The sequence below is a fragment of the Rhamphochromis sp. 'chilingali' genome (genome assembly GCF_963969265.1).
Source record: "Rhamphochromis sp. 'chilingali' genome assembly, chromosome: 10".
Lineage (NCBI taxonomy): Eukaryota > Metazoa > Chordata > Actinopteri > Cichliformes > Cichlidae > Rhamphochromis > Rhamphochromis sp. 'chilingali'.
The window spans coordinates 34,904,915-34,917,319 of NC_137937.1; the positions used below are offsets into that span (position 1 = coordinate 34,904,915).

The following is a 12,405-nucleotide window of genomic DNA, read 5'->3' on the forward strand; positions in this document are numbered from 1 at the left end:
ATACAACCTATAAAGCTACTGTCAAGCAAGTATCTTATTAGGCCTACTGTTATCTTTGATTACACATGACAACAGTCCTAAAGTTTAAAAAAAAAAAAAAAAAAAAGAATCGAGACAAATGGAAAATGCAGTTACTTAAAACCACCTGTGACCAGTAAGTAATCACAGCAGGCTAAATAATCCAGTGCTTTATGTGAACTATTAAGGTCATTATCTTCGAGCTGAAAGTGAGAAATAAACTCCTTGCTCCCCTGTGCACAGAGGTGGAGAGCAGCTATGTAGCATCTCTGGATCAAGTGAAATTTCGTGCCCGGAGCCATGTTTAACAACCTTTTTTGCAACCATATTACAAAATTAGCAACTGGCAAACATTAGCATTAACAGCTTGGACCATTCCAGTATCTCAGACAGTTTTCCAATTCAGCATCATCATTTCTCCTTTACTTTAAGAACCGTCTCCAGCAGTGAAAGCTACTTTTACATTTTATTTTTTTGGTGCTATTTTGATTTCTTTTCTTTGCATGAGCACAGTTTCTATCTGACAGCTGTTGATGTTCGTGACAAGAATCTTTCAGAAGCTTTCAAATGCTTTAGCTTCTATTTGTGGTCCGATTCGCTCAAGAAAGGATCTTGTGGTACAAATTACATGAAACAAATGTGTCCAGGAAACCATTTTGCATTCTGTCGATGGTGTTATTCTCGTTACTGTTTCAAATTTACAATGAGCCATTACAGGAATGTGACTTCATGTTTTAGCTTTGTGGGGTTACTGCTCGAGTATAACTGCAAATATTTCAAAGTAAAAGGCTTGTTAAGAAATGGACAGACTTTTATTGTAACTATTTCAAATTAAAGTATCCCCAGGTGTTATATGTATGTTATGATTTATTCTCTATCATATTTAAGGTTTTGGTTCATATACTGTTGGTGGGGTGGATACTGGGTTTGACAACCATTCACATTTACACAAATGTGTGCATTATAAAAAGAGGAAAAGCTCAATATGATTTCACACTTCTGCCCAATAAGAGAGTTATTACTTCCTATTAGCTTAAGGCAACGTTGTATTTCAGTTGAAACAGTTGTTACCTGAAAACCATCACTTATGCTGGAGAAAAAGAGAAATAAAAGCTTGCCTTTCTTTGTGCTTGCTTTAAATAAAAGGCCTGTTTCGTTCGGCATCTGAGGTTATTAACAGCACCGGACACTATTCAAATAAACACAGTAAAAGCACTTGCTAATACAAACTGTGGCTAGCTTGTTTGAACACTCGTGTAGTTTCTCATTCACAAAGAATGCAGTACGTGGCACACCCTCATTTTGGCTCATTTAAAGCTCTGTTTATTAATGTGAGCTCTTCTAAATGAGCCAATAAATTAATTAAAACAAACAAAAAAAAAAAAACCACTACGAACTATAGCCAAGTACAGCCAGTGCAGTTTGGATTTTCATTCAGTTTTGCAAGCAATTTTCATGAAAACATACATTTCTTTTAAATGCATATGATAAAAAACTTGAAAAAGTTTGATTCTACCTTTGAGAACAAACCAGCTAAATCCCAGAAAGACAGTAAGTAAACATGTGTGGCTTCTGGTCTAATACTCTTATGCATGAAATACTTGTAATGTTTTTTTTGTTTGTTTTTTGTCATCTAGGGGTGGCATATGAAGCAAAATGACTTTACAACAACACTTCCACATTCAGCTGTTCTCCAAAGATCACCCACCCACTCACCTGCTCTGAAATGACTGACAAGTAAAGGAACAGGTTCCCAGAATTCTGTGCAAATGTTCATCAAGACCATCGATGAGTTTTTGTTTATTCTTTAAAAATTTTTGAAGACTGCAGTCACCTTCCACTTTGCATATCCATCCTACTTGTGCAAGTCACTGTGACACCCAACCCATCCTTCTACTTCTGTTGTTTAATGGTCACTGGCAAATAGCAAACACGTGGGAAAATGGGTAAATTACCGGCACCTTCCTATCATTATTAAACCTATCCCATTCCCTCTTCTTTGTCCAACTACAATAAAGTCAAATTGTCAAGATGCTTTCAGAAATTTCATTGTGACTTTAAAAACAAGTCCTGCGAGTTTTTAAACGCAGCATACAAAGAAATGCTTTGCCTTCTACTCAACACTAAATTATTTTTTATTTAAATGGCTCCAATCCGGAGGTGCAGCATGTCAGACCTCTGTGGCAAATAAATAATCTTAAAAGGCTTCTACTGATCCACAAGATCATCTGGTATCCCGCAGGTCTACAATAAATTAATAAAACCCCCGAAGTTAGCCATTGTTTAAATATTGATACTCTACGTGTATTTACATGAAACCAAAGAACAAAAAACAGAAAAAATAGAAACACACTCATTGGCTCTCAGAAACAGGCTTTGACCCCTGACACGGCGAGGTCGGGCTCGTAAAGCTGGGTGATATCCCTCTTGCTGGAAGAGGGCAGAAACACGAGAAATAAAGTTAGCTGAAACCAGATGTTAGGATCCTGACAGACAGCTGATTCATTATCGACACCGACTGCACTACAAGTCATGAGCTGATTACCTTACAATGTGCCTTTTGATTTAAAAGACCTGTGCTCTGTCAGCTGAGATCAAAGGCAGACAGCACAGAGGCTTACAAAAAGAACCGCTGATAAACCTGAGGATGAAACACAAGAATAAATCATATCATCTATTGTTTCTTTAACAAGGATTCTTGTCTGCTGGCAGAAAAACTTTACAGGCCATGTTTAAAAAGTAATGCTAACTTTTTCATGTGAAATCCGATGCGTTTTCAGATTTTGAGCTTCTCACTAACACCCGAGAGAAAAATCCTCTTGATAAAACACACACAAGCTCCTAAATCTTCTTAATCTCTGGGAAATAAGTCCATCTGTTGTGCATTTTGAACCCACACACGAGCCGATGAAGTGACGATTTTAAGGTGAATGATTTTTCCTACACTCGTTGGCATCTGGAGTTCCCCAAAGGAAACAGATCAGAAGTCTGCTTCAAGTGTTTTAACATTTTTTGCAACACATACTTCCACCCTGAAAGAACCAAGACAAATTACAGATTTACAGTCAGGCTTGAAAAGATTAATAAATTATTTTTTGCATCTCAGTGGATTGGGCAGCCCAGCTCACACTGTGCTATACTTTTTTGCATTTGGGAGTCATTGTTTATCAAATCCTCTGAACTTTCTTCATCAGTATCAAACTTATTATCTCTGTGTCATCAGCCTGCAGCCATGAAAGAGCAGAATCACACAGAGAGAATTTGAGAAAGTCCCAGCAGGAATGACACAGCCTCCTTTTTCCACAAAAATCATCCTCTTAAAACGGCCAGAAAGCTTCTGCACAAGCGCCTCCCTGTGCTCACCGCAGGACCAAAAAGACCTGTGTCATGCTACACAGTAGAGAGCAAAGCACACACAGGGGGCCGATGCCTCCAAAGCGACCGGAGCGAATCCATCCTAGTCAAAGCTCATCAGAGCTCACACTTGGCATCGGGGATCTGGTCTCAGGCTGACGGGGGCTGGAGCCTTTTTGGCCTCCGTGCAGCCATGGCAGGAAGGAAACAGTGGGCTAAAGAGGCGGCCGAGACCTTTACGGAAGACGCTGTTGGAGAGGCTGTAGATGAGACAATTACAGAAGCTGTTGCTGATTGCCAGCCATGTTGTGAGGAAGGACGCCACCTCGTGGTGATATAGGCCGGCGCTCTCTAGGAGGAAGTAGAGGATGTACGGCATCCACAGCACATAGAAGACACTGGTGATGCGGAAGAGCACCATGGCATAGCGTTTGTCCGGGCAGCCTTCGCAACGCTCTCCCCGCTCACCTTTATCACCCTCGGTCTGCGGGCTGAAGCGGGCTTGGCGTTGGGAGATCTCCCTTGTATGCTGCCGGCAGATCCGGAATATACTCCCATAGGTGAAGCAGACAGTAAGTGCAGCTGGTGCGTAGAGCAGCGCCACAATGAAGGTGCTAAATGCCGGGTTGGTTTTCCAAGAGAGTGCGCACCACTTAAATATGTCCCCATGATAACCTGGTTTCCCCCAGCGGAAAAACGATGGCAGGAAAATCAAAGCAGAGTAAACCCAAATGAGCACAATGCACACCCTCAGGCGGCATGGGGTGACCAGCGTGGTGTACGACAGCGGTCGTGTGATGGCGATGTAGCGGTCCACGCTGATGCAAGCTAGCGAGGCCATGGAAACACTCTTCAGCACAGAAACCATGTAGCCGAATCCCTTGCAGGTGAGCTCCTCATTCAGGCCTCGAAGGTAGTGGAGGAGGGACATCGAGGGCACGAGGCAGCTGACGCCCACCAGCAGATCAGCGTACGCCATGGTTTGGATAAAGTGGCTGGTGGTGTGGTGGTGCAGCAGCGGGGCACAATGGAAGACAAAGATCACCACCAGGTTGCCAGCGATGATGAGCACAGTGAGGAAGAGGATGACAACCACCTCCAGCACGCAGGTATCCATGCTGTGGGAGTAACCCATGGAGCCCAGCAGGCAGAACGAGGGAGAGCCGCTTTGGTTCGCATCAGAGGAAGAGTTCATGTTTGGACTGGAGAAGAGGGAGGGAGGAGAAGGGGGCAGTTTCAGCTCAACGCAGCCATCATCCTGTCATCCAAGTCTCTTTATTTTTTTAACCCTGAAGTTGCAGCTCCAAAAACAAAGCATGCCCCTGTTCTTCTATATCAGCATCTTTTCTCCCTCAGCGGGCAGCGAGCCTGTCCTTAAAGTAGCAGTAATCCATCGGTGCATGCAAAACGCAGCCAGCCACTGCTGCTGCTGCTGGGGGTGAAATATGTGCATGTGTGCAACCTCGAGAGGCAGAAAAAAAATGTCCCAATGTAGGACAAGAGATGCCCGTCTAGTGGTGCAGTGCAACCCGTCCTCCCCCCCACACAGCTGTTTATCATACCCCCCTCCCTTGACTACAAATCCCGAGGTAAGCACTGTTCTCCAGCGGGCAGGAACCAAACAATTCAAACATTGAAAAAATAAATAAAAAGAGCCATCCACTGGCACTCTTCAAATGCCGGCAAAAGGGTAAAAACAGGGAGAGGAAAACGATCCCAAAATTCCCAGCAGCTTCTGTGTGCCGGCACTGAATGCTTCCTCAGCAAAGAAAGTCAAGGCGGTCCAATCAAACGGCACATCTGAAGGTAGACGCCTCATCCGCGGGTCATTAAAACACAGATTTTCATGAGCAGACAGTGTCCTGGAATCCTGGAGGCAGGCAGGGCAAACATCCAAAGGTGATGGATAATGTCACTGGGAGCTCTTCTTGTCAGGCTCAGTGGCGGCTGGTCGACTTCCAGTGTGTGTGTGAAGATGGAGAGATGTGTAGTCATGAGTGTGAGAGACAGAGAGAGATGAAGGAGGTAGACGGTGAACTGCTTCTCCTTTCTGCTGTAGTGGCGATACAGTGATGATGCAGCGCTGCCACTGCTGCTGCTTTCCTCTCCTCCCCCTTCACTCACTCGCTCTCTCTCTCTCGCTCTAACACACACACACACTTTCCTTCCCTTTCCACTCATTTCACTCTCTCTCTCTCTCTCTCTCTCTCTCTCTCTCTCACACACACACACACACTTTCCTTCCCTTTCCACTCATTTCACTCTCTCTCTCTCACACACACACACACTTCGCTTCCCCTCCTCCTCCTCTGTCCGTTTAAATTTTTTACTTCTTTCTGCCTCCCAGTGTCCCCACTCTTACTGTACCACAATTACAGAACTGAGAAGGAAAAGTTTTTAAATAAGCTTCAGAGCAATTGAAATTTATTATATATACACAAGAAAATATCTAAAATCCATAAGAAATTCACAAATGTTAAGCAGAAATCATGATTATGGCCTGGTGCAAATTACATCGGTGTGAGGATCATTTGTTTTGTAAGGCATCTATTGGATTTTGTTGATGCTTGAAATTAAGGTTGTGAGACTTTGATTGCATGGCTGCTTGATAGACTTCACATCCGCTAATGCGAGTCACCGAGGGAGATCTTTTAACAGTGTTTGTGGCAGACGTGTCATAAGAGAAAACACAGTAACGGGAAACGGACGATTAACTTCCAGAGGGTAGCGGGTTTGTTAAAAGCTTATTTTGCTCTTAATTTGAAGTTTTGAAATAAACTCCAAATTAAGAGAACAAAACCCATCATAAGATGCCTGCCAAGTGGTGACCTGCTTCAACTAAGAGTTTGGCTTGTAGTGTTGCTTCTTTTTAATTTTATTGAAGGAAGTAATAGGCACATATTTAGGCTTTCAGTAAAGACCACCCAAAGGTTTTTGCTTTATAAATAAAAAGCAGCTTAGCAGCAGGTGAAGCTGCCAACATTTAAAATAATAACTCCAGACACAACAACTGGGTAACATCCACCTTTGTTATGCAGTCCAAGTTTTTGCTACAGACACTAAAGCTCATCATTTTAACACTGGCACTGCCGAATAAGTCAAGGTACTCACTGCTGCACTGTTTAAACAATTTAATGCTACAATATACACTCACTGAACACTTCATTAATCGCACCTGGCTAGTACTGGGTTGGACCCTCCTATTGCTGTAAGAACAGCTTTGTGACATATAATGAAGTTCTTTTGAAGCATAAATTATTCATTACAGTCTTCATTTTCTCTAAACATCTTTCTCTGCTCTCTTTCTTCCTTTGGGTCCCTTTCAGCATTACTCTAACCCCCCTGCAGTTCTCTGTAAGCTTCATTTTCATGGACCTCCATTTTGCTCCTAACAGGAAGCTCCTCCCCCTTCCACATCTGCTACCCAATAAACATCAAGCAGGATCCCCTCTGTACAGAGACCATACTCAACCCAACCACATGCACTCCGCACTCTCCCCAGCAGCTACACCGATCACATATGAACTACATATGTGCTCAGAGGCACTGCAAGCATAAATGTGTGTAAACAACACACAAGACAGTTTCTAATGGATGATTAAAATTTCTACAGATGCACATGCTAAATGTAGAACAAACACAGGAAAAGATGAAAGGAAAATAGGGATGCAAGAGAAAGGAATAAAGACCGGCATGGAAAAAGGTGAAGCACAATAGACCTGATTTTTTGGACCCAAAACACAGAAATTACAATAGCATTTCAGAAAATCTGAATCCAGCTCTAAATCAGAATTCATTTTAGTCATAAAACTCTTTACATTTTATTTTACACTTAAATTATTGTTTATATTTAATCAAAAGGTATATTTTTAAAAAGTCCTATAAAATTACTAATTTGGCAAAATTTAAGTGAACTTACTCTGATGATGTCTGCTGTGTGAGCGGAATATCAAGAACACAAACTGATATGGTATAAAGCACCAAAAGAGAATACAAAGACAAGTGAAACAATATCCAAATATTCTGGCGCAGCTCTACTATCTGCTTAAGCATTCAGAAAACAAACTAATCAACTAGTTAACCCACAAAGTTAAAAACAGTCAGTATGTATGAAAGATAATCTGAATTAATTGTTTGGCAGCCTTTTGTAAATTATCATTACTCTTAGAGTTCACATATAAGCAACATTTGCAACGCAGAAGAGTGTGCGTGTGTGTGCGCGTGCGTTTTCTTACTATCTTGGTGGGGACCAAAATCTGAAATTTACTATACTGGTGGGGACCAAACTCCAGGTCTCCACGAGGTTGAAGACATTTTTCCCACTTAAAATGTGTTTTTAATGTCCGGGTTACCCTAAACCTAACCATAACCCAATTGTAAGTGATAGGCATTCCTTTTATGATGGCTAGGGTTAGGGTAAGCGGCTAGGGAAAGCATTATGTCAATGGGACGCCCCCACGAGGATAGCAAACCAGACGAAATACCACACCTGACATTAGAGAAGAATAGAATTAGAGTAGAATATAAGTGCACATTTGGAAAGATATTTCTTCATCTCATCTGTAATGTTTTCTTTCCTAAAGTTGTTTCTGTTAATGAGACATAAATGTGCCTTCATCCTGGAAATGACTGTTTCATTCTCACCTGAGCACTACTGAGGTTTTACTGTTTGAGCCACACACTGTGCATTATGGAATCTGGAAAGTCCAATCCTGGTTTCATGTTAAACTCCTAGGCTGCCCTCACCTTTTAGTTCTTTGTTGCTCACACCAAGTCACAAAAACGGAAATAAAATTTTGGACACAATGTAACTGCTCTGCATATTTGAAATGTTTTACCCACAAAATCTTTTCCACTTTTTTAAGATTCTCCTTGCTGCTTGTAACTGTCACACCAACACTTGCTCAGTTGTTTTTAGGCTACGGTACTATAAAATAAGAAGCCCATGTCCTATATGCGTCATTACCAAACGGTATAGTCTGCTGATTCACCACATCAAACCAAAGCATCTCTTGTGATATTTGGTGCAGGAAGAACTGGAGGGGTCACCGCAAGAATGTCGGCTCCTTCCAGCCTAATGGTGGGGAACAGAGACATCATTCAGACACTGTTTGTTTTCCTGGTACCATATGGTGAGCACTAGCCACCATGTTAGTGTCTATTTTTGCTTTCATTTCCAGGTCAAGGGTCAGAGGTGCCACATCTGCCAGACTTGTGAGGCTGAATATCGAGGTACCTGAATAAGCACCCGCGTTATCTCAGTTGTAAAGTTGTTGTAAAACATCAATGTGAACACAGACATCAGCGCCTCGTGGGTGTTGCCAAGTCAACACAACAGCAGTAAACATCAGGCAGGCCGACGGGGGAAAGCCACCTTGTGACTGATTGTTTGGAAAAAAAGAGCTTGTTATCCTGAGCCCGCTGGAGGCCAATTTGAACATCAGCACATTTTTCTTTAATTATGAATGCAAAGTTGCTGTTGGACAGCACCATCAAAGACTTAAAAAACTACAGTGGTAAATGAACATGATTCATAGTTGGAGAGTACACACTACACTTCTTTGTCAGGTTACCCAACCAATACAGAGGGAAAAAAAACTGGACTTCTTGCATAACAGCACAGACTTTGATTGCATTTATGATATATGAGAGAATAATGTGATCCGAAACGGCATCCAAGTTACTCACTTGGCATAAACAAGAGGAGAAAGAATTAGGCATAGGAGTTCAACAATTAACAGTAATATTACGTAATGTTTACAAGACTGATGAGACCTGCTATGATGGTTTGGAGATGATGAACATTGAACATCATTGAATAGCTCAGGTTTAGCAGTTTGAAGACAATATTAGAGTGCAAGGCTGGGATGTTTTGGACATGTGCAGAGGCGTATATATTGGGCAAAGGATGTTGACTATGGCAATGCCAGCCAGGAGGAAAAGAGGAATATGGCACTGGAGGTTCATGGATCTAGTGAAGGATTACATCCATTACGGCTGCCTTAGTCAGGAGCCTTGCGGAGTAATCTGGGTCCTAAACTCTGTCTGTTTCAGGTCCCAAAGTCAAACAAACACTGCGGCATCACTGACAGTTAAAAACTGTAAATTCTTTCATTTTTAATAAGATGAGCAGCATTGCTGCTTTACCAGGTGTAATAATTAAGTTTAACATCCAGGCATCCATGAAAATAGAATTTATTAAATTCAATGGAGTTAGAAGTTAGCAGGAAGTTAGCTCGCTAGTTTCCACCTAAACATGATATAGCATGTTCTGACTGAGAGCTTCCCATGATGCATTGAGTATTTCTGCTTCAGTCACCTTTCTCACTCACTGTGTTAATAGACCTCTCTGCTGAATCAGATTTGTTATTAATCTCTGGCTCTCTTCCACAGCATGTCTTTTGTCTTGTCTTCCTTCTCTCACCCCAACTGGTCGCAGCAGATGGCCCCGCCCATCCCTGAGCCTGGTTCTGCCGGAGGTTTCTTCCTGTTAAAAGGGAGTTTTTCCTTCCCACTGTTGCCAAAGTGCTTGCTCATAGGGGTCATATGATTGTTGGTGTTTTCTATGTATGTAATGTTATAGGGTCTACATTACAATATAAAGTGCCTTGAGGCGACTGTTGTTGTGATTTCGGTGAAGTTTATTTATTTTGGTGTTGTATAAATAAAACTGAGTTGAATTGAAAATTGTTTCATGGAAACACAACTGAATTGAAAATAAAATATACAAAAACATCGTGTAACAAATTTGTCCTAAAAGTGTCTTAGAACTAAACAACCAAAAACAAACCCACTCAAATAATTAAGAATTCTGTCAACATCTTTGTTCAAAACTTTGAGTATATTTTTATTTATTAGGCTGATAATAAGCTGAAGTCATGTTTTTATACTCAATTTTGAGCCAGCACACTGGACCTCTCCTAGGAAGTCAGAAATTTAATTTCAACCACTAAAACAAATTTTTATGTTTAGGAATGCAAGCAAATAACTGTAATTTGGGATCTTAATTGAAAAAACAGTAATGTGCTTTACTTTTTCCCTCTGCTTTTTTGTAAGATAGTAAATTTGAAAATTACTGGATGATAAGAGTAATTATATTTTAGCATTAAAAACATACATATTCTAGAAACATAAGAAATTGTTTTAGTAATTACCAATACTGTTAATTTAGGGTAGCTTGACACCCTACATTGGGAGGTGTTCTATTTGGTGGGGGATTTGTTAAGCACTGTAAATAAAAACTGATTAGAAACTACAAAAAAACATAAATATGCACCAGGCTTCATAGATGTTCTTCTTTCTGTATTGAACAGGCCTGTCAGTACAGTTGCTGTGTCCGTGGATGCTTCTCTGCATGTATCAAACAGAGCCTGGTGCCTTGTTTTTCTGCAGACTTTTGATGGCATTACTCATCTTCTGTTGTTAGATTTATCCTTTGTGCATTGTCATATCCTGGGGCTGGAGATATATCTTCTTATATTGGCAGTGGTGGTATTATTTGATAGTCACAATACCAGTTTTGACCTTGTTTTTAAAACCTAACGACCCTGCAGTGTGGCAGTAAACATCACTCCTGAGTAACCCCCTGCTGCAGCTGACCTTTTAGTCTGCACTTGAGCTGTAACAGAGGCAGGAAAATTAGGTCAACCTTTGTACATTACCTCTCATCCACCCTTGTTTAACATCTCCTTACAACCTTTTTTTAAGCTGATGAAGGGAAGGCATACGCTGCTTATTATGATTAATCTTCTCAGTGTATATATTTCCTTTTTGGCAGGCACTGACCATAAGGAATATATTTATTTTGACAGAATGTTTAGGTTAATCATGGTCTTCAGTTGCTCCCTCTGATAGGTGAAGGTAGAACTGAAAGAAAGAAAGACTCCAGTGTTTTAATATTTTTAAGTTAACTTTTTTGCAGATAATTGTTTAATTTGACATGAACCATGTACAGAGACAGAAAGGCACAGTAAGCAACAAGTGCAAAGTTGCCCTCATGTGATATGTTCTTTAATAATTCGGACAGTTAATGCCCTCAACCCAAGAGACTTCTTAGAAATCTGGCCCATGTGGCCTATGGGTTGTGATAACTTGGGACTCATTGGCTTCTTTGTTAGAGATTCTGGAAAATTGTGCAAGCCAACTTTCCAGATAATCACAGTTTTTACATGAATCATTTCAAGTCAGTTATTTCAAATAATCACAGAAACAAACCAAATGGGAGTAAATTATTGCTAAGTGTATCTAAATCTGGGTCAGCTTGTTTGTTGACCTAATTGCTGTGCATATTCATCAGTTTACAGTCTGGGTATGTGCTGACTTTCACTGTGGTTAGGCTGTTTTCTAATGATACTCAAGAAGGCCAGTGCAGAGGGCTGAAGCATTGTTTGCAGTTCAAAGTGTCACAGACATACGGCAAAAGACTATTCTTCTTTTCAATTCCCAAATGATTTATTATACAGATTAATGAGGACCTATCATGCTAATGTTTTTATTCTTGGAGTCTGCTAGAGTACCAATGCATGATTCAAAGCTGAAAATTATTATTATTTAATTATTATTTATCTTTTACTCAGTTCACCCTCTGTCAGAAACAAGATGTTTTAAGTTTCCTAACATCTCATTTAAAGCAACTGTCTTCTGATTGGCTGCCCTTCGTAATCAGACACAGGTGGGTTGGGCTTCTGTGCTTTAAATGTCAACATTATGGTTGTCCCATTTGTATGACACAAACTTGTCACAAAGTGTTTAGACAAGTCTGAGCCTTTGGCTAAGAAAGTTTACTTGTGCATACACTGAGATGATTATTGGCCTTATTTATGTGTGCATCCAGCATTGCGACAGGAAATGATGCCTGTTGTACAGGGTGGGCCATTTATATGGATACACCGTAATAACATGGGAATGGTTGGTGATATTAAAGTCCTGTTTGTGGCACATTAGTATATGTGAGGGGGCAAACTCCTCAAGATGGGTGGTGACCATGGTGGCCATTTAGAAGTCGGCCATCTTGGATACAACTTTTGTTTTTTT

General features: G+C 40.9%; 1 protein-coding gene across 3 annotated transcripts; it reads right to left on the reverse strand.

Annotated features, from left to right (window-relative positions):
- Positions 1-202: 202 nt before the first annotated feature.
- On the reverse strand, positions 203-5,485 carry LOC308404732 (putative G-protein coupled receptor 21). Of its 3 annotated transcripts, XM_080894897.1 has the most exons (3): positions 2,769-5,485; positions 2,564-2,659; positions 203-2,448 (listed from the first exon to the last, which is right to left on the reverse strand). In XM_080894897.1, the coding sequence occupies exon 1, from the start codon at positions 4,565-4,567 to the stop codon at positions 3,497-3,499; it is 1,071 nt and encodes a 356-aa protein (XP_080751023.1). In that variant the 5' UTR covers positions 4,568-5,485; the 3' UTR covers positions 203-2,448; positions 2,564-2,659; positions 2,769-3,496. The 3 variants fall into 3 exon arrangements, with proteins under 3 accessions (XP_080751023.1, XP_080751022.1, XP_080751021.1); XM_080894896.1 differs by having other exon boundaries at positions 203-2,659; XM_080894895.1 differs by having other exon boundaries at positions 2,564-5,485.
- Between the last annotated feature and the right edge of the window lie 6,920 nt (positions 5,486-12,405).